At 32.6% G+C, this 21286-nt stretch overlaps 5 protein-coding genes across 9 annotated transcripts; 3 read left to right on the top strand and 2 right to left on the bottom strand.

Annotated features, from left to right (window-relative positions):
* The first annotated feature begins 37 nt into the window (after positions 1-37).
* On the top strand, positions 38-6843 carry Ack (activated Cdc42 kinase). 3 transcript variants are annotated; one of them, XM_070665392.1, is made up of 6 exons: positions 38-87; positions 293-527; positions 1020-3053; positions 3348-5039; positions 5217-5890; positions 5975-6843. In XM_070665392.1, exons 3-6 carry the CDS (start codon positions 1089-1091, stop codon positions 6072-6074), a joined length of 4431 nt encoding a protein of 1476 aa, XP_070521493.1. In that variant the 5' UTR covers positions 38-87; positions 293-527; positions 1020-1088; the 3' UTR covers positions 6075-6843. The 3 variants fall into 3 exon arrangements, with proteins under 3 accessions (XP_070521493.1, XP_070521492.1, XP_070521494.1); XM_070665391.1 differs by lacking the exon at positions 38-87 and adding an exon at positions 96-197; XM_070665393.1 differs by lacking the exon at positions 38-87 and having other exon boundaries at positions 96-527; positions 3348-4272; positions 4417-5039.
* Positions 6844-7202: 359 nt separating this feature from the next.
* On the bottom strand, positions 7203-9510 carry Lst8 (MTOR associated protein, LST8). The gene is made up of 7 exons (XM_070665408.1): positions 9101-9510; positions 8843-8995; positions 8690-8751; positions 8456-8606; positions 7968-8170; positions 7655-7797; positions 7203-7516 (listed from the first exon to the last, which is right to left on the bottom strand). Exons 1-7 carry the CDS (start codon positions 9224-9226, stop codon positions 7392-7394), a joined length of 963 nt encoding a protein of 320 aa, XP_070521509.1. The 5' UTR covers positions 9227-9510; the 3' UTR covers positions 7203-7391.
* Positions 9511-9738: 228 nt separating this feature from the next.
* Positions 9739-14458, top strand: Gga (ADP-ribosylation factor-binding protein Gga). Of its 3 annotated transcripts, none has more exons than XM_070665404.1 (12): positions 9739-9819; positions 10189-10317; positions 11017-11177; positions 11259-11492; positions 11639-11809; positions 11975-12194; positions 12469-12804; positions 12903-13035; positions 13213-13547; positions 13659-13825; positions 13969-14079; positions 14152-14458. In XM_070665404.1, exons 2-12 carry the CDS (start codon positions 10281-10283, stop codon positions 14242-14244), a joined length of 1998 nt encoding a protein of 665 aa, XP_070521505.1. In that variant the 5' UTR covers positions 9739-9819; positions 10189-10280; the 3' UTR covers positions 14245-14458. The 3 variants fall into 3 exon arrangements, with proteins under 3 accessions (XP_070521505.1, XP_070521504.1, XP_070521503.1); XM_070665403.1 differs by lacking the exon at positions 9739-9819 and adding an exon at positions 9854-10035; XM_070665402.1 differs by lacking the exon at positions 9739-9819 and adding an exon at positions 9855-10006.
* Positions 14459-14611: 153 nt separating this feature from the next.
* On the top strand, positions 14612-17473 carry LOC139107638 (uncharacterized). Its single transcript, XM_070665405.1, has one exon. The coding sequence runs from the start codon at positions 16045-16047 to the stop codon at positions 17188-17190; it is 1146 nt and encodes a 381-aa protein (XP_070521506.1). The 5' UTR covers positions 14612-16044; the 3' UTR covers positions 17191-17473.
* A 97-nt stretch (positions 17474-17570) lies between these two features.
* Positions 17571-20315, bottom strand: LOC139107755 (uncharacterized). The gene is made up of 3 exons (XM_070665573.1): positions 18437-20315; positions 18089-18227; positions 17571-17992 (listed from the first exon to the last, which is right to left on the bottom strand). Exons 1-3 carry the CDS (start codon positions 18731-18733, stop codon positions 17634-17636), a joined length of 795 nt encoding a protein of 264 aa, XP_070521674.1. The 5' UTR covers positions 18734-20315; the 3' UTR covers positions 17571-17633.
* Between the last annotated feature and the right edge of the window lie 971 nt (positions 20316-21286).

The raw sequence follows: 21286 nt of genomic DNA, 5'->3' as shown, positions 1-21286 counted from the left end.
TTTCTTGTTCGTTCGCGTCGCGTTCAGAAGTGCAACGAAAGCGGATAAATGTTTTGTGACCGCCTCTCTCCGTCTTCTTGTATGCATGTATGTATGTACCAGTATGTATGTGCAATTCAAATAACTCTGGCAACTTTTCGTTTATCTCTATTCTCTTTCTCGTGTGTGCACAAAATTATTGACGACCGCGAACAATTGTAATTGATGTTTTTTTATAACTGCACAGTTTTTTGTTCACGATGATCGATAAGGACGCGTACAGAATTTCGGACACTAACAATTACGTTTTTAGGTTCTTAGGTTAAGACCTGATAATCAGAGAATTGCATTGAAAAGTTATTGAGTGAAAGTGCTCGTTGGGAATTCCAGCAGAATAAAGAGACGAGCGTATTATTTCTAAAACGGTACTTCAGATGATGTTTCATAAAGGAATTTTAATGGAGTGATTGACGGTTTCTTTGTCAGAGCGATCCTCTGGTATTATCAACACTTCCAGGACAAAAGAAAATGTCAAGAGCAATCTACAGGTTAGTATTATCTTGAAGCTGTATTTTTAAATCGCTGTATATGATTCAATAAAGCGTAGTTTGTTCGAACAAATCAATATCTGCTTAAAAATTCATGTATCTTATCAGCTGTGGTATTTTTTGCATTTAAATTGTAGAAAATAAGAATAAGGAAATAACTTAAACAAAGGAATATTATTACATAAATATTATTAATGTGTCAATTTTTGTTAATTCGGTAATTATTTAATTTAGTGGACTCACCTAAAATATTAATACATTTGTACTCACTTAAATTAGACCCCTAAATTCGATAATTATCTTTAATTCAGTTTGATTTAATTATATTTAATGCAACAAAATTTGTATAACTGAAACTTAGGTTTTACTTAACAATTTTTTTTAGTATGCATATAAATAATAGAATAAATTGATCAAACATTTAATTATATTGATAAATAAATTCATATATTTATTATTATTATTAATATTATTTTTTTTTTTTTTTTTTAGGTTTTTGTGCATTGAAAATATCTATATATTCTTGAATGTAAAATATTAATAAACAAACAAAACACAACTATGGCGGACGATGAAGGTATTGAATGGCTACAGGACCTGTTACATGACGTGCAGCTCTCTCAATTTTTCACGCGAATTCGAGATGATTTGCAGATCACTCGTCTGCATCATTTTGACTATGTTCAAGCGGAAGATTTAGAAAAGATAGGTCTGGGTAAACCGGGTGTTAGACGTTTACTAGACGCGGTGAAAAAAAGACGAAGCGCTCAATGGAAAAAAAGTCTAATTACAAAAATTAAACCTGGCGGCAGTAGTAAGAGTAACAAGCGATCGTCGCAGTCCGTCGAAACCTCCTCGGTGCTGACATGTCTTATACAAGATAAAGACGTGACGTTATCCATTAAATTGGGCGACGGTAGCTTCGGGGTGGTAAGAAGAGGGGAATGGACGTCCCCTTCAGGACGAACTTTGGCCGTCGCTGTAAAAATTCTGAAAGCAGATGCCCTCACACAACCGAATGTTATAGAAGATTTTGTATCGGAAGTTCAGGCGATGCATACTTTAGATCATCACAACTTAATTAGATTGTACGGCGTGGTGCTGTCGCAACCGATGATGATGGTAACCGAACTTGCGCCTTTGGGCGCATTACTTGATTATTTACGACAGCAATGCAGCAGAATTTCTATTCTCACACTTTGCAATTACGCGTTACAAGTCGCCACGGGTATGGCATATTTAGAAGCTAAACGTTTTTTGCATCGCGACCTAGCGTGCAGAAACGTTCTGTTGAGCACTGTCGACAAGGTAAAAATCGGTGATTTTGGTTTAATGAGAGCGCTTCCGCAGCAAGAAGACTGCTACGTCATGACGGAGCATAAGAAAGTGCCTTTTCCTTGGTGCGCTCCCGAATCTCTCAAAGCTCGGCACTTCAGTCATGCATCGGACGTCTGGATGTTTGGAGTAACGCTTTGGGAGATGTTGACCTTCGGTGAAGAACCGTGGTTAGGCTTGAATGGTTCTGAAATTTTGCGTAAAATCGATCGTGACGGTGAGCGGCTTCACGAACCTGAAGCAATGCCTCCGTACATGTACAAGCTAATGCTTCGTTGCTGGGCGAGAGAACCATCGGAAAGACCGACTTTTGCTTTATTGAAAGAGTCGTTGACGGGGATGGTGCCGAATGTAATGAAGGCTTTAACCGCATTTGAAGAGACTGGCAAAATGTCAATCGAGCCGGGAGACCAGATTGCAATCATCGACGGATCTCCGGAGAATTATTGGTGGAAAGGCCAAAATCAACGGACTTTTCAAATAGCGCATTTTCCGCGCTGCTTAGTCGACCCGATGCGTCGAAAACAGCCAGAAGACATTAGCAAACCGTTGGAGAACTCTTTTATTCATACGGGACATGGTGCGCCCTTTGGCAAGAGTTGGGGCAGCCCCGTTTACATCGACGATGTATATTTAAGAAATCCAATGGATCCTCCGGACGTGCTGGTAGCAACCTCGACTGATAATCAGACAAAAAAGAAATTCTCTTATGGCACTCCGCATACCAGAAAACAATTTAATTATATGAAACTGCACAACGATCCTAAGACGAGTCCTGTTAAAGTTTTGCAAACTTCATCGGCCTCTGGTATTAGTCAAGAGGATACTTTAATCGATTTATCTACTGAGGAATCGGCAAGCATGAGCGTTGGCGATCAAAAGGTCGCATGTAAACGAGTAGTTAATATTTTAGATGAACCTCTTGATGGCGAAAGATTTTCTTGGCAGGACAAGGAAGGCAGAACGTATGCTAATTTTCCTGGTAATGTAGATCCTGCATATTCTGATCCCTTTGATACTTCTGCGGTATTCATGAAGCCGCCACATTCACGATATTATAGTCATGTGCCCGTTGAAGCTGCTAATCAATATTTGAAGTCGCAGACGTATGGAAACGTGAACGATCAAGAAGGAGGTGATAATCTTCAAGATATTGCTAATTGTTTCAGCCTCGATTCTGCTGATACAGAGGTACGTTTTTATAGTTGCACACGTTTTCAAAAAAATAAATTTTTTTAAGAATATATAATAGTTTTAATATTATATTAATTTATATTTTATTTTATATTAATTTTATATTATATTTTATATTATATATTAATTTTATATTAATATAAAATAATATAAAATAATATAAAATAGTTTTAATATTATATTAATAAAATAAAATAAAAGTAGTTTTATGTTAAAAATTAATTAATTAAAATGTTAATTTTTAGTAACCTGCATTTTATATAGTTTTATTTTATTTATATTTTTTTGCAGACACATCACACGATGAATTTAAACAAAAGATGTCGGCAAGGTGCGTCAAGCTTGAATGTGAATGTGGAAAATAACGACATTCCTATAGCTAATCACTATAGCGAAATAGATAAAGTCAGTCCAGGTGGATCGAATTGGTCTACCTGGCCAGAGGATTTGCGAAATACTTCTGCCTCACAAACATATGTTAATGTTTCTAATAATAGACCCACATCGTCGTTTGCTGCTCCGGCTCCATCTCCTCCCCCTCCTGCTCCTCCTTCGCTCGGCCCGAACGTAAGTCCATCAAAGCCTAAATCCAATTGTGAGCTCACACAAAGCATGAATGAGCTGTCATTGAATGTTAATTCTGATCATCAAGAAGTTACCCCCGTCGTCAAAAAGTTGGATCCGGCTTTTTTAGCCGAGTTGGAAAAACATTTGGGCGAGAAGGAAGCAACCAAGAACACGAACGCTAGTAATGGCAAATGCCAACAGTCTGGAATTGCTCCTACGAATTATCTGAATTATTCATCATTGGAGAAACCGCGACCAAATACATCCACTCAACAACTTTCAACGTCGGAGGACGTTACTAGATCTTCGTCAGTCATCCCGGTGTTAAAGCCGTCGTCGCAGGGGAAACCGAAGTCGCCAGTTACGACAATAGATCGGGCAAACGCCTCGCCACCTAATAAAGTGCAAAATTCTTGGCAGCTAAAAAGCACAAATGTTCAAAGACCGCAGTTTCAGAACGATCAATGCGTGTCCGAGTCAGCCACCGAGAGTGTAGTAAATCAAATTTGGCAGCAGACACAAGCTTTATCTCAGCAACCAAATGTCTGCTTAGCCAGCTCGGCCGTTAATCAATTGTTAACTTTATCTCATTTACCCGTTCAAGTGACTCAAGCTAGCATTAGTCAAGAAACCGCTAGCAGTATTCCAGGTAATAGCACAAATGATCAAAATCAGTACGGTTCTTGTAATGTCACTAAGGCCACATTTATACAAACGCAAGCTTGTCTGACAAATCAAAATTATTCTCAAAACATGTTGCATGTTAATCAGAATAATATAAATTTACTTGAAGGGACTTCTAACAATATTATTGGTAACAATGTGAACGATACTCAACACGGACCGTGCAACGTTACTAAGGCCACATTTAATCAAACGCAAGTCTGCTTCAATACTCAAAGTTATATTCAAAATTCCTTGGGTGTTGATCAGGATAGTGCCAATTCACGACAGGGCGCTACGAGCAGTAATGTTTCCTCTAATGCCAGACATTATTCTCTGTGCGATGCGTCCAATATTTCTAAGTCGAACGAAAGTCAGGCTTCCACATTCACTGACGGAGGTCAGAACTATCTTCATAGTGTTGATTTTAATTTGTTTCAAACGACTGCCAATCACGTTTCTGACAAAGGCGCAGGTGAATTCTCTCAGCACGGACATTGCAATATCTCCAAGGCTGTTTTCAGTCAAGCACAAATGTATTCGTCAAGCCAGAATTACTCGCCGAGTACGACGCCAAATCCTCATTTAAGTGATTTTATGTTACCCCAAACTTGTCTTCAAAACATACTAGTGTCGTCCAACGCAAGTAATACTCATGGAATTCCTCACATTCAGAACGATTTGCAACAATCCCAACATTTGAAGCCTGCTACACTTTTATCTGAACAAGTATACGCCGAATTAAAACAAATGGTGAGTAAATCTTTTGTGACTACAAAACGCAGATTATATGAATTAAAATTATTTTGTGCCGTGCATTAAATAAATATTATAAATAGAGAGAATTAAATTTATAGACGAATTAATAAATCTTATATTAAAATAAAATATACTAAAATAAATCTTATACTAAATATATTATATTTTCAGGTTCCTAATCTAGAACAACTGTCTCAAAACGAGTTTAACACACTCTATAATAAAACGGTTCGACAAAACATTCTTCGAAATTATTATTCAAGTAATGTAAGCGGCAAAACCGGCCAAAATCATACTCAGGAAACTGCTGGTAACCGACAACAACAGAAGAGTCTGCTCACTTCAGGACATACTTGTGACTTTAGTTCTTATCTGAAACAGCCACCGGTTTACAATCCTCCTCCCCTCCCTCCTCCTCCTCCGCCTGTTCTTTCTACAACTCAGAGCTCACTTAAATCTGGTCAGAACGGTTATTCACAGAGTCACTATCCTGCAGCCAAATGCAATCTAAGCGGACCTTCCAATTTAATGCAGCCTGAACCTTCGACATCGATTAGAAACACATTGACGACGCTAAACGACTTTGCTGTTGCCAAACCGAATCTACCACAGGTCAATCAGTATCCGGTTGGTACTAGTCCTCCACTTACTGCAGCTTCCCAGCAATTGGTGATGTCATTAAATGACGAGTTTAGAGCGAGCAAAATTATGAAAGTGCAAAAAGATACCACGGACGCATCGCAACAAGAGATATTGGCCGCGCTACAAGCAACTGGCTGGGATACAAATCAAGCTGCTAAGCAGATCACGAAAGATAGAGAGGCCAAACTGGAAAATCTTATGAGGTATGTATTTTTACTTTTTTTTTTTTTAATTTATTTGTAAATTTGTAAATAAAAAATTGTAAAATAACTTTTATGTAATTTCAGATTGGGATTGGCTAGTAAACAACAATGTGAAAACGTATTAAAGCAGACTAAGTACGATGTAGAAATGGCAGCTTCGTTATTGCTTGATCAGGGCAGATGAGATATAACCACTGTTAATGTTCGTATATATCCTAAAACAGACTAAGTACGATGTGGAAATGACAACTTCGTTATTGCTCGATCAGACCAGGTGAGATATAACCACTGTTAATGTTCGTATATATCCTACATAATTGTAATTCAGTGTACGTATTTATTTATGAATGAAAATAACAAGCAGAAATAATTACGTTTAGAAAGCTAAGTTTAATCAGAGATTATTTTGCGAATTTTTTGCATTCCTATTTATATGATAACTTAGCGATTAATTGATGCCAATTATTGGGATTAAAACACATACATAATCGAGAAGGACATTATCATAATTGTATAAAACACATAGACAGAGTAACTCAAAAGGAAGGATCAAATTCGCGGCAAGAGAGAATTTGTTATATTTAGAATAACCTCGGTACTGTTCAAATATAGTTGACCGTGCATTAGTTTAAAGTCTGTTGAAAAGAGGAGTAAAGCGAAATAAGTACATTTACAAGTACTTACGGTAATTCTGTTTTAATTAATAAAAAGCAAAATGGTGATGATATACAGCATTTGCAGAATAGATATTTTTTTTTTTTTTTTTTTACAAAAATGAAACAACTGTTCGGCATTAGTTCGATTATTTTTTTAATTAATTACAGAGCTTATTAGGGTCTTAACACATTACTTAAGACGATCTTGAAATAAAAGATTACTATAAACTTATGCTCTGTCTGTATGTTTCATACGTCTATAGGGATACTATTAAAAGTACCGCTATTATTTTTAAAATATAAGAAATAAAATTCTGCAAAAAAGCTGTGATATGTTATTGATCTAAATTAAAAATCCTATGTAATAGAATTGTGTTGAAATGAGATTTTGATTAAAATAAATAAGTAAATATAATATTTAATTACAAAAAAAAAAATGCACACGCGTACATATTTTTTCTCTCATAACTTTGGTTTTTATTTTAAATAAGTATAATATTCTTAATTATTTATGTTTGTAATTTAAATTCGGTAAATGTAGCGAAAAACTCCCTCCCTATATCATTTTGATTTTGAGATCTATTGTCGAGGTAACTTTTTTTTTATCGTGAGGTGACTCAATTAACCACCTATTAAATATTTAATATTTTTAAACGTTATTAAAATAAAAACTAATTGTATTTTGCACATTGTAACACGTAGTTTACATTAATCATGCATACTATACATTCAGTGGCAGTGAATATCGGATTACAATTAAAATTACAGAGTACATAAATTTTTTTGTGGGGGTTATGCGTATCGTAGTACAATTTCGATTTTTTAACATTTTTACTTTTTTATTCTTAACTTGCGGAAACAATTTCGTCACGAAAGGCAAGAGCTGTAACAGCCTTTTGATGTCCTACATATTCTCGTTCTACTACTCCTGTAGATGCATTCCACAACCTTGCAACTCCGTCTGAAGAGGCTGCGTAAAATGCCAAATAAAATAATTAAAATCTATGAAGTGTTTGTGAGTAACACAAAGGTTTCATATAACAATAATAATTTGTATTCGATATCTAGGTAGTTAAAAAGAAAAACGTAAAGGCGATAAAATACTCACCGGTAAATATATATTGAGTATCTGCACTGAATGCAGCATCCCAAACCCAACGTTTTGCCTCGTGCTGAAGCACTTGTACTTCGGAAAAATCTGTTGTTCTCCATATTCGTGCAGTTTGATCGGCCGATGTTGTCACCAACAACCTTAATAAATCGATTCACATATAAATTTTATTTAGCAAATAACGTAGAAAAATGTGTTCTTTTGTTAATGGAGATAAACGTAGCTTAAATATAAATAATTTAATCGGGAAAATTCTTAAATTAATTTTAAATTAAAAAAATATGTGTCATAAAAATAAAGAAATACTCACGTAGAATCGGGACTAAATCTACAGCGAAGTGCATAACGTTTATGAGCTAAAAGCTTGTGGCGAGGATTAAGTTTTGTAGGTTCTTCTCCAACACCTCCGGAAAGCGTCCAAATATAGCAGTGTCCTTTATTATTTACTGCTGCCATGTAAGTACCATCTTGATCTATTGCAATATCCTGAATTGAAGATTCAGCTTCAGGAATCTGTAATAAAATTATTTAAATAGAAAAATTATATCATGTCATAATTATAAGATTATTACATTTATGATTTTTAAGTATTTTTGTTGATAATTTTCTATGTAAATTATATATAATATATAATTTTAATACAAACGTACGAAAAAAATTCGAGGGAATGATAAAAATTTTATCTCTAATAATGCTTTTCGCTTTTTAAAAAGTTTACAAATAAAATAGTACAAAAAATTAAAAATATAAAATTTAAAAATACTTAAAATTTTTCTATACAAATTGCCGATAGCATACCAATTGCTCATTGTGATCAGAACGAAGATCCCATAAATGTATGACTCCACTTTGATCACCGACAATTAACTCCGCTTGATTAGGATGTAAACATACACAATTTACAGGCGCGGTTACTTGAAATATTCTTTGGCACTGAAAACTGCTAGATCTATCGATAAAAAATTAATATCGTATTAAAAACAACATTTTTGCCGTATTGAAAAATTAATTTCGTTTTCGTATATAGCTAACCTTAAATCCCATACTCTTGCCGAACAATCTTCTCCTCCTGTATACATCCACTTTCCTTCTTCCTGTTTATAAAAAAAAAAAAATATTCATATTTAAACGCACCCAAAAATATAATAATTATATTTAGATTTAAATATAACATCGATACAAAACCTGAAAACCTAAACTTGTAATATTTTTCGATACTCCCTCGTAGTTGATAACCGGATTGGGATTGTTTGAAGCCAAGTCATACATTCGTATATGCTGATATCCAGCAGCAGCTACAACGTACTTGTCCGGTGTAATATCCAACGCATTGACTTGCTATAAAACTTGTTAAGGAACCTTAGAAAGCTGTCAATTTTTTTTTTTTAATTCTAGTCATTAAAACATAAAACTTTTAACAAAAAAATATACGATAAAGGATACAGAATCCGTATGTTGACAAGTACGTTGACAGACGCCCGTATGTGGTTGCCATATCTTGATAGTATGATCGTAACCTCCCGTAACAAAAATTACTTGTTCGTTGCTAATCGCACAGTCCAGAGTCATTTTCAATATATTTATAATAACGTTCCAAATATGCAAAGTTAATTTATTTAATTAATAAAATACACATGACCGTTTACACTGGCTTGCACTAAATTTACTCTTCACAGTCAGCAGTCATTCAAATCTTTCGAAAATTGCAGAGATGCCTTCTCCTACTTTTTCTTCTTCAATATCTTGGCGCCTATTCACGTTCGTGAATAATACGGCGTCTTAAATAAGTATTTTCTCTTTCACGCAGTTTCACGCACGATAATCATGAATTTCGTGAAGATCTCAGGAGTTTGCTCCATTTATTTGTTTGATCGGTAAACTAGTGCAGCCAGTTCAGCTGCGAGGAACAAGTCTTATGTTCACGAAACTGTCCAAGTGCGCACACTATAGTAAAATGGATACCACCAACCAGATCGCTTAGATAGAGATAAGATAAGCTGCATTTGATTGGAGTTTACTTTTAGATCTAAAAATATACGCTAATCAAACACCACATCTCAGTAAACGTTTACTGAGCGGTTATGTTATTCGATGCACTCTCGTTGATCAGTTTTTGTCAGTTTTCTCTACTGAATGTACGAAAAAAAAAAAAGATAAGACAGGTAGGTACAGTGAGGTTAGTCTAGCTTGTTCTGCTGCAAAAAGCAGATTTAATGTTTTACGGAAGATTGTATTTTGTTGCTGGAAAATATATGTTATTGATTTGAATATCTATGCACATATGTAAAAAAAAAAAAAGGGGAGATTCTTGTGACAGAAACAGCTGTTCTATGTTGAAAGTTAATAAAAGCAAGTAAATTATAAATTAAAACAACAAGGTAGCTCAGCCTGTATTATTTATTGGTTATCTGATAACCAATACTACAAAACGAAATAATTGTAGAGATTTACGACTGTTTATGACACAGAGTTATTATATTAATTCGTAATTCTGCCGTTGGTTTAAAATAATAATTAAAATATTTTTATAGGGAGATTTTTAATATAAAATGCTGCAAACTTCATCTTAATCTCCATTTACAATTCCACAAATTATATACGTCGAATAATTAGAATTTCCAGGATGGATGTGGTAACTACAAGCTTGGAAGCTCTAATACGTAAGTATAACGTAAATTATAATACATTTTAAATGTTGCTTAGACTTAGATTTATTATATCGTAATATTTTATTGCATGCACGCATACACCAATAAATATATGTACAGTATTTCATTGTAAGTAGCTACGTATTTGTTTCTTAAAGATGAAATAAAGATAATAAAAGATATACGTCATTGATTAAAGGTAAACAAGTTAAGGCTCCTTTCATTCACCATTATTGTTTCAGATTATAACGTTAGAAGCAAGAAAATGCATGATAAAATTTTTTATAAAACATATTTGTATAGAAGTAATGTTCAATAAAACAACATTTGCAGTTGGTAGAATAAACTTATAAAATATACCAAGAAAATTATTTATTCAAGGAAGATAAAAATCACATTTACTGTTATCACTATATTTACCATAACCAAAAATAAAATATTTTAATATTTTTTTTTAATATTTTACAAAGGTTTCATAAATATCGTGTGTACTGTATGAGATTTTATTTTTTTAATTTGCTTCTAAAAATATGTACGATAAATATCCTTTACATTCTATGTAAATTCTTCAGAAGTTCTGTAGGATATTCTTCGATTCTCCAGAGATTTGTACGTTGTATGTGTGCGTGTAGTGAGCACGCGTGCGTGTGTATTTTTATATTTTATTTATACATTATATTTTCTTTACTAACTATATGTAAAATATTTTAGAGAGAGTTACAAATCCACAAAATCAGAAGCCAGACATAGCTGCCACCGAAGCATTCTGTGTTATGCTTACTAAGGAAACGGAGGGTATACAAATAGGTATCAAATTGTTGGCGACGCAAATTCAATCGCTTAATGAATCGGAATCGCTGCAAGCACTTTCGGTATGTTTTCTTTATATGCATTGCAAATTGGCTTATATAATAATATAATTAATTAAAAAATTCTTTACGATTCTTTTTCAGTTACTGGATACTTGCATGAAGAGATGTGGCCCATTATTTCACGCGGAAGTTGGTAAATTTCGTTTTCTGAACGAAATGATAAAATTGGTTTCGCCGAAATATTTAGGTAATCGCACTACAGCAAATGTACACCAAAAGGTTTTGCAACTACTTTATTCGTGGATCAGAGAATATCCTCGTGAATCGAAAATTAAAGAGGCTTACGAAATGTTGAAGAAGCAAGGAGTCATTGAGGTTATTTTTATTATTTTTTATATTTAGGTATAAGGCTAACGTTTATGTTAATAAACATTTTTTTAATAAAACAATAAGTACTAAGAATACAATAAAATACGTAATTAATGTTTTTATATTAACGAGTATTTACGTAATAATTACAGGAAGATGCAGCATTTATAATGGAAAGCAGTGAAGAAAATCAAAAATCTAAAATAAAAAATAATATATTTGAAAACGAAGAAATGTCAAGACATTTGCGTAGATTACTTCATAGTAAAGATCCTTCTGATTTGCAAACTGCAAACCGACTGATCAAGTTCATGGTGAAAGAGGTATTTAATTCAATAAAAGATATTTAAAATAAAATGTTTTAAAAGGCTGGGCATGAAAAAATTTTCGGCGTGTAGTTTCTCGCTTCAGCAATCAAAATTTCTACATGGCTGCACGAAATATCTAAGAGCTTTAATAATTTTAATTGTAAATATCTATTTTTATAGGATGAGGAACGACTGCAATTAAATTCACGAAGAGGTATGGAATTAGAATCGGTGCAAAATAATGTAATGCTATTATCAGAAATGTTAGATTCATATAATCAGAATGAAACCAGTGCAGAGGATCTTGAATTGATGAAGGAATTATATCAAGCGTGTGAGCGACTGAAACCTATTTTATTGAGACTTGCTAACGAAACTCAAGGCAACGTCGAAATGCTAGGTATTTTTTTTTATATCATATAATAATTTATTTTTAAGTGTTCTGTAGATTATTTTCTTTCCCTTGTAATAATTCAATTAATAAGTTAACAAAAAAGAAAAAAATTACGAAGTATTTCAATTTTAATATTTAATTGTTTTATAAAATATTATAAAATCAGGTTATGCTACTATATTCTGTTACTTGACTCATTTATATTATTTCGCTACATTAATTACTACGCTACAACAAGCACTTTACGCTGCTTAATTTTTTATGCATTTTGTGACATTAGGTGATGTATTAACTGCGAGTGATGAATTGAATCAAGTCTTTGAGAAGTACACGTCTGTTATCATTCTTGGACAATTTCCTAAAGCTTCTGTGACAGATACTTCTAAATCGATTAATAATGAACCATCTCTTCTGGATTTATCTTCTCCTTCTGAAACTATTCCCTGTAAAAGTAATTTAAGTGTGACACAGGACATATCGACAGAAAACCGCTCCGATATGGATGTATTGGGAGATATCTTTAATACACTGGAGAAACCAATCAAGACAGAGACAAATTTTTTGATGCCAAACGCCATAATGCAACCAATTAGTATATCGCCTATGAATAAGAAAAGTGAGCATAAATTGACTATAAAATATTTAATCTAAAAATAATTGAATTAAAATAATGCGTTTTATTTATTGTATTTTTTATATAATAATATTCCATAGACGATGTTACCAATACTGATGAAGAAAAAATAGATAGTAAAGCAAAAGCATTGGAAGAATTGAATGAATTGGGAGAGACTTTACTTAAACAAAGTTTGTCAGGCACAATGTCAACTGCACGCTCGGCACAAAGGTGAATAAGTAGATATTTAATTAAAAATTTAATTATAAATTATTTTTAAACTAACTTATCCTACAATTTAAACTTTAAATTAATGTTTAATTAACTTAAAGTTTAAATTATTTTACGTTGTATAAGTAATAAATTCTTAACATTTTTTAAAAAGTTAAAATAAAAAATTTTTTGCAGCAAAATAAATAATAATATAACAACAATTCAAAGTATCTATGATCCTATTCGAAAACAAATATTGCCCCGTGATTCTAATAATATGTCAATGGAACATCCAAACACAAGAAATTGTGAAAGAAGTAATAATTCGGATATTTTAGTATCTTCAAATTCGTCGACATTTAATACAACTGCTGATTTGTGCAAGAAAAGTAATAATTCAGGAATAACGAATACGAGAATACAGCAGGATACGCCGCCATTGAGTAATGGTATATCAAAGGTGGAAAATACCGAGCCTGAAATCAAACCATTGACTGATATCACAGTCAGTCTTGAAGATATTAAACCAGGTTATTAATCGAATTTATATATTACGATATTTTATTGTGGTTATATTTTTTATTTATCTTACACATTTTTTATTTCTTATATGTAGATAACATTTTAAAATTACTTTACAGGTATAAATCCGCCTCTAACAGTGATCGAAGAAAAAAATGGTATTAGTGTTGTTCTTCATTTTGCCCAAGATAGTCCTAGATCTGATGTATCTGTAGTAGTAATTACTACAATGAGTAGAAATGCAAAGCCACTTAGTAATTATTTGTTTCAAGCAGTTGTGCCCAAGGTAAACTTTTAAAATTTATATTTTTCTAAATTTCCTTTTAATAAAATGTCATTAACATTTAACAAACATTTTTGTAAGTTCCAAATTAAAAAAAAAATTATATAAACATTTTCATAATTCTAATTGTATGTAACTGTGTGCAGAAATGCAAATGTAGACTGCAGGCGCCTTCTGGAACAAAGTTGCCAGCACATAATCCATTCCTTCCTCCTTCCGCAATTACGCAGATTATGTTGATTGCAAATCCTCTCAAGGTAACGTACTTGTAATTGTTTCTAGATATATTTATATTAATATTTATTTCTACGGAAAAATGTATTTTTCAGGAGCCAGTATCTTTGAAGTTTATGTTAAGCTACACAATGGACGACGAAACATTCACAGAAATGGGTGAAGTAGATACATTACCTCATCTGTGAATTTCAATAATTCTCTTTTTAGAGCTCCTTACAATGCACTTGTACTCGTCGTATGTGTCCTCAGCAGGTCGAGAATAATAAATAAACGTTTAAATTATTACGAATCAGTTATAAAGCAATTGTAAAGTTGTTATACGTTCTTTATATTGCTTTACGCTTAGAATATTTGCAGTTAAATTTTTAGATTTTTATTAATGTCTTTAATTTTTTTTTTCAATCTCTAGTCTTATTGTATATACATAATATGTAGAAATGCTTGCCGCATTGTTTTCTACTGTGCGTCTTGTGTGCAAGGGCCCTATTCTAATAGTACTTGAATAAAATAAAGATGTTTTATGGCTGGTTTCCTTTTAAAAGACATAAGTCGACATAGGTTAACATACTTTGCGAAAGATTATATGGAATATACATCAAAATATTTTAATTAATTAAAATATATCATAAAAAATGTCTTATTGTCATTAATTGTTATTTTAATTATACAAAAATAATAATTCAAGAAAAATTAACAATTTAATTAAAAAAAAAAAAAAATTAAACTTGATATATACATATAAAGTAGAGAAAGTAAAGAAAATAAGCATATATACATACATATAACGCGTACATACTTAAAATTGTACTGAATAACTAAGGCCAAATGCGTTTTTTGGTCAAAAACACAATCCAGCTCTCCCTTTTAGCAGAGTCAAAGTGTGTTTATTGGATTTGAATAAAACTTTTAATGGAAAGTGTCGACTGTGTTTCCTAAAACGAAAATAGCCAATATTGTTTCATAATTCATATAATGACACTTTTATATATGACTATATTACGTGACCAAATAGCAGGGAATTCATGTATGTGAAGAAGTAATGACAACAGGAGAGGTGTTAAGTTTAGCAAAATTATATTGATAGAATACTAAAGATACAGAAAGTTTTATTATAACAATCTGAGCAAACTATTATTTATGAAAATCTTATCGCATAATTATGAATTCTGTATAGATTTATATAGATTCGTTTTAATGAATAAAAAAAAATTAATAAAAGTGTATTAAATTACATAAAAGCGCTTTGTAGGAAACAGTTTCTCATATTATGTTAATATCGTTATAAATAGAAGCAATAAAAGTAATATTCATGAATGTAATCGTATATAGAGAAAAAAGATTTGACTGATACAGTAAATTAATTTGCTATAAATAATTTTATTATATCACCTTGGTGTTGTATTCAAATTTTTTTTTTCCACGCGCACATCTCAAATTATGGTATTATATTTATTTGTCACAACCTCATACATACACTTGTATGCAAGTTACGAACAAAAACGGTTAACAATGCACTATAAATACGTTCTCTCTTTTTCCTCAATTTTTAGCCACAACTCTTTTACCCCAATTAGTTATATCTTGAATATTTATATCTTTGTGCCTTTTACTCCAAGAATAATAAATACCGATCGAAGAGCACCATGGTTACTTTACGGCTAACAAATATTTCTTACAGCTTTGCCTTTTATGTATGAAATAGTATTATCTTGCAGTCTTAACTTCATTCTTATACAGAGTACACATCATAGATTACATATTAGTGATCGTAGACGCTTGTGTTACGAAAAAACGGATTTTATTATATTTGTTATTAAAAGTTTGTTATATTTATATCGATATTAATACAGGGCGCTGATTAATACCAATTAATTAATAATATTTAAATTGTGGATTACGATATAGACGGTTAATTTTCTTTTAATTTTTCTTAACTATGAACCCTTGATTATTAAAAAATTTATAAAAGGAACACTAAAAATAATATGTGGAAAAGATGGAGACTGTTGAACGCTACGGATTTTCAATCGTTGATGTGCCCTTGCTTTACTTTTTGCCGCATTTTTGGAATATTCCCATACAAGATTAATATTTCAACGTTTAAATGTTCAAGACCGTGCTATATATTGTCAACTATAATAACGTGCTTTTCCTGCGTTTACGTTATAGTACATATTAACAACATATTGCTTTCCGGAGGAATAAGTTATGGAGACGTAACTATGAATCTTAACGCTGTCACTTATTTTGCGTTATCTGGTTTGATGATAATCATCATGTATATTTTAATCATACCGCGAATGCAGGTGCTACAGACCATTTTGAGAATCTCTTCGAAACTTATACCTTCGAAGTCATATCAACAATTATCTAGATTAATTCATGTCAAGGATATCTTGGGCACCATATTGACAATAATAGAAATGTTCTTATTTTTTTCTAAAACAAACATGTTTAAATTTACGTTTTCTAATATTCTGCTCATATTATTTGCAATATATTTAGAAATGGTGATATTTCTAACAAATATGCTATACGTGAATTGTGTTTGTGTGCTAAAAACTTGTTTCAAGAGTATCAATGATAAGCTGACGTACTTGCAAAGGATCGTGGTAGATGATATTAAGTCAATAAGTGTTTATAAGCTATTCTGTCAAGGGAATTTATTTTTACTGCTAGAAATAAGAACTCTTAAGAAACAGCATTTGATTGTCAGTGAAACAGTACACATGTTGAACATGATCTTTGGCCTACAACTTATTATTATAATAAGTCAAATATTTATTAATGTCACTTTCGAACTGTATACCTATGTAGTGCGTTGGCAGCATGGGCTATTGATTACTTTGGACTGGCAATTTTTAGACGTGTTTTCAACATCTATGATACATTATCTATCGAAAATAATACTACTCGCGTGGGCCTGCGAGAGCAACAAGAATCAAGCCAAAGAGATTGGCGTCACTCTTCACGAAATACTTAATAGCACCACTGATAAGGAAATAAAAAACGAGGTAATTAAATTATTTAAAAAAATTTATACATCGTTACTGTCAAGACACGTAGTCTTCGAATGTAATTTATACGTTTGCAATATTTATTTTTGCGTTAAAAAAGAAATTTTAATCTGATATTTCAGTTACATTTGTTTTCTTTACAAATACTGCATTGCAAAAATATATTTATGACAAAAGGTGTCACCGTGGACGCGACGCTTCTCACAGCAGTAAGTAATTAATTATATTTTTTAATTAATAAAATGCATATTACTTATGTTATCTAGTATTATTTTTAGATGGTCGGTAGTACAACAACGTATATATTAATATTAATACAATTTTTAATCCTATCGCATAGTTGCGATTAAAAATCGTCGAGCTACGTTATGTAAATATAATTTGTTTATACGAAGTAAAAGTGTAAGAAAAAAAAAAAAAAAAAAAAAAAAAAGAAATCTTTTTCTGCTTGTACAGAAATAAATTTATCATAATTATAATAATTTATTATAATTATAAAAATGCTCACCCATGTTTTATAATTTCTAGTTTAATTTCGTACGTTTAATTTAATACATTTAATTAAATGTAGTGCACATTTCGTACTGAACTGGTGAAGCTTTCTTTTTTCCACGATGCAGTTCAGCTTTTATAATGGCGTGGCCAATTTTATTGATACTATCTTGATACTCGGATCTCCAGGGTAATATTACTTGTCTCTTTTCGATATCTTCGTCTTTCTTTCCGCATTTTGATCCGTTTTTTCGTTTACGATCCCGTTTCCGTACACTTTTGCTTTCGTTACATATCGTAGCAAGAAGTTGACAACGCGACAGACAATCACCTTCTATGTTTATCCTTATTGGCACCCTGTGTTGTAAGCGTTGACCGTTCGTATCTATGACGGTCATCGCCAAGTCACGTTGTGTCGTAACTCCTTTAAATGGTGATAATGATATAAATGTATATTAATATGGGACACCTGCGATATACGACAACATGATATATTCCATGATATTTTTAATACACTCACCAGGATGGCAGTAATCTGCTTGATATGTCGTTTTCATGCGAGCGGCATTTATCAGTTTTAGAATTTCATTGGGAAGTGACTTTTTTATTAGTTTATAATGCGTATCAGAAGATTTTTCTTGGAACTTTAAAAAATAAATTCAACATTCAAGTAATTTATTAATTTGTTATATTAAATTTATTTTATTATAATAATTTTTACTTGATATTCATTTATACTTAATTTTTTAATATCTTTAGATATTAAACTTTTTTATTAAACTTAAACAGAAATAATAAGCCCAGCATGAAAGTAAATTACATATACATATATGTAAATTTCTTTTTTTTTTTCTTTTTTTCATATAAATATAATTATGTGTGGTCGTTGGAATCGCATTACATCGGTTTTAGAAGTTCGTTCGATCTTGGGATACATATTTTGTTCTGGAAATCGTCTCGTAAAGCCTGGCGGAATCTGACTAACGGTAAGACATTTTTCTAGATTTTTATTCTGCTTTTCTTTACGCATTTGTGACTCGACACAAGCGCAGCTTTTAATGACGGCTGGCTTAGTTGTCGGTTGAATGTGATATATAGGTGTTACGGAGGAGGGCCACGTGTAATCTTTTTGATAGACCGAAACGTAATGATTGTACTTATTCATGTTTAATTTCTGAATAATAAAAGGTCCTTGGAGTGAGGAAAACTATACGAGGATATCTCAAAGATTTGGGGCCATCGTTATTGTACACCTACGTTAAAATGATATAAATTGTGTAGAAAATTATTAATGGTATATGAAATATCAAAGAAAAAAATTTTTTATTTTTTTTTTTTTTACTTGCCTGATTTCTACTTCCACATTTTTTTTTTAATGAGAAGCTTATCGCTTTAAAGATTTATTGCAGTAATTTTTATGGCATTAGTTTCACGACTTTTATATGTTACTCGTGCCATGATAAATGTGTATCTTACTAATTTATTTTACTGTAAATTTTTTTTACCTATTTAAAAAAAATTTTAGCCGATTTAACCTCGATGTATTGTACACTGATATTGATAATCAATTTACCAAGGAGACGCTCTTCAAATTTTTGGGCTTTTTAGTTTATAGAAAATGGATACAGTCGTGGAATTTATTTTTTTGGTAATGGAAAATAATATAATTTAATGTTCTTTCCTACCTTACTATTCCTTTAAGAGTTTGGGTTTTCAGTTTAATCTTTTTAATTCGTTTTATGAATAATCTCACAAAATTGGCGGCAATAAAAAAAAAAAAAATTGTGTACGTGTAATTAAAAAATTATTTTTTAAGTTTCTACTATATATAAAATATATACAATATTCGACTACGCCAAATAAAATAAATACCTTTATTCCGATGCGACTCGAACGTTTATTCGCTTTTTAAAAAATATTTTCTATGTTTCTGCAAACTATTAATAATTTGATTAATAAAACTAAAGAATTAAGGACGTTATGTTATCTGTTAGGGAATGTAGGGGCTGAGCTAGCCAGAGATGTGATCCGATTTAATCACTATAAATCATCTCCGCCGCGCCTTGCCTTCTCTCGTCAACTGACACGTTCCCGCGAACGCGAAGGAAAGAAAGCTCAGAAACAAGCTATACCAATGGTCGCTCTAAAGATATCGCTGCGTCCACGTAACCGAAAATAGGACCGTGACGTAGTTTTCTGAACATCGACGAAGCAAGACGCGACGAAGTCGTACATGCATCGATGATTTCCCAACTGGTTAAACAGCGAAATTCACTTTCACATGTGTAATCAGTTCTTTAAACCGTACGCCATAAACCGATGCGCCTATTTTTCTCGCTCCACACGCAGGAAGTTTCCTATTCACTATTATTTTTATAAAATTATTTAATATTTAAAATATTGAAGTAGAGAGAAATAGAGAGAAAGAGGAAGAGGATAAAAAAAAATGGAAAAAACGGGTGTAAAAAGATTTAGTAAGTACTTTATAATGAACTCTACGAGCTTTTCGCGAAAGAGCAGACACGGCGTAAACTAAACGAAGTTTACGAAAAGCGAATCAAACGGCGGAATATTTCACCAAGTGCCAATCACTTCGGTTACATACGGAAGGTGCTGTTAAATCAGCCAAGTATCATGCGATAATAATTATTAAAGACGCGATATTAAACTTTGACGAAACGTCCATCGTACTTGTGGAAATCTAAACGATATTAAACTCCGCGTTCTATCCACAATTTACTGAACGATCGAAATAACATATGTGATAACTCCTGGTCACTTCTTCGTTAAGAGCGCGTCGAATAGTTATGCACGTCTGAACGTAAGTCTTATCAAAATAAATTGGCTTTCACGTTGGCAAAGAGTTGAGCAATTAAGACAAAATTTCTGGCAAAGTCTTGAATGTCTTAATCAATTACCAGATCGGTCTAAGTGGAGACTTGACACAGATCAAAGTCTTGATCCAACAAGTAGTTTTAATTAAAAAAGAAAGAAAAGAAAGAAAAAGAAAATTAGTTACCACCCTTTTAAAAATTACTTAAATATGCCGAGAGCGTAAAATTATAAAAATTAATTAAAAAACCTAATTAACACGTGCTCCTAATTTTGGTCGAATCTGGGAGCGCGCGCCAATCTGATTCGCGAATAAATCATCGCGCCGATCTGTTATTTGAATCGCTGACAGAAATTGTAAACGAACCGGAAAATTAACGAATATCCGATTAACAATCTTTCCCTCGCTCCGCGATGCAAGATGATATCCACGCGATTATTGTCGTGAATCGCGACCGGCGCGTTATTGTCGCTTGAGAAGCTGGTCCATTCGATTACGCGTTAACTAGTCGCAGCTCAGTTTCGGCCATGGGAGATTACGCGGTATCGCGTCGCGACCGTGCACCGCTGCAGGACGGTCGCTCGTGCGAGTTGGAAGGACAGTGGTTTTAAAATAAGCACCGAGAGTCTCAACACACTGCCAATGCCCATTGGTCCGAACCCTCTCTCTCTCTCTCTTTCTCTTTCTTTCCGCGTGCATTCGTGTGCGTGGACATGTGTGCTGCTCTTCTTTTCTCTCTCCCCTATCTTCCGATTCGTTCTCTTTCACGGTATGGTAGTTGATCGTGGATCGCGCTCGCAGCAACCACCACCGTCGTTCGCCGCCAGTCGCGAATAGACACCGCGTTGTCTCATAGTTTTAAACGTTTCGGCGCCGTTAACCGCA

Source organism: Cardiocondyla obscurior, linkage group LG13, assembly GCF_019399895.1.
Source record: "Cardiocondyla obscurior isolate alpha-2009 linkage group LG13, Cobs3.1, whole genome shotgun sequence".
Classification (NCBI taxonomy): Eukaryota; Metazoa; Arthropoda; class Insecta; order Hymenoptera; family Formicidae; genus Cardiocondyla; species Cardiocondyla obscurior.
This window is presented reverse-complemented; position numbering and strand designations above follow the sequence as displayed.

What these genes read in the sequence shown, in the direction of transcription:
- Lst8 (XM_070665408.1), bottom strand. Translation starts at nt 9,226, where the DNA reads ATGACTCTGGACTGTGCGATTAGCAACGAACAAGTAATTTTTGTTACG. An exon ending in TTACAAGTTTAGGTTTTCAG is followed by an intron (nt 8,752 to 8,842) that starts GTTTTGTATCGA and finishes TTTTATAAACAG; the next exon opens with GAAGAAGGAAAGTGGATGTA. An exon ending in AGATTTAGTCCCGATTCTAC is followed by an intron (nt 7,798 to 7,967) that starts GTGAGTATTTCT and finishes CGATTTATTAAG; the next exon opens with GTTGTTGGTGACAACATCGG.
- Gga (XM_070665404.1), top strand. Translation starts at nt 10,281, where the DNA reads ATGGATGTGGTAACTACAAGCTTGGAAGCTCTAATAC. An exon ending in AAGCTTGGAAGCTCTAATAC is followed by an intron (nt 10,318 to 11,016) that starts GTAAGTATAACG and finishes AAAATATTTTAG; the next exon opens with AGAGAGTTACAAATCCACAA. An exon ending in TTCAAGCAGTTGTGCCCAAG is followed by an intron (nt 13,826 to 13,968) that starts GTAAACTTTTAA and finishes AACTGTGTGCAG; the next exon opens with AAATGCAAATGTAGACTGCA.
- Ack (XM_070665392.1), top strand. Translation starts at nt 1,089, where the DNA reads ATGGCGGACGATGAAGGTATTGAATGGCTACAGGACCTGTTACATGAC. An exon ending in TCGATTCTGCTGATACAGAG is followed by an intron (nt 3,054 to 3,347) that starts GTACGTTTTTAT and finishes ATTTTTTTGCAG; the next exon opens with ACACATCACACGATGAATTT. An exon ending in ACGCCGAATTAAAACAAATG is followed by an intron (nt 5,040 to 5,216) that starts GTGAGTAAATCT and finishes TTATATTTTCAG; the next exon opens with GTTCCTAATCTAGAACAACT.
- LOC139107638 (XM_070665405.1), top strand. Translation starts at nt 16,045, where the DNA reads ATGTGGAAAAGATGGAGACTGTTGAACGCTACGGATTTTCAATCGTTG.
- LOC139107755 (XM_070665573.1), bottom strand. Translation starts at nt 18,733, where the DNA reads ATGAATAAGTACAATCATTACGTTTCGGTCTATCAAAAAGATTACACG. An exon ending in AACGACCACACATAATTATA is followed by an intron (nt 18,228 to 18,436) that starts TTTATATGAAAA and finishes CTTGAATGTTGA; the next exon opens with ATTTATTTTTTAAAGTTCCA. An exon ending in AGCAGATTACTGCCATCCTG is followed by an intron (nt 17,993 to 18,088) that starts GTGAGTGTATTA and finishes CACCATTTAAAG; the next exon opens with GAGTTACGACACAACGTGAC.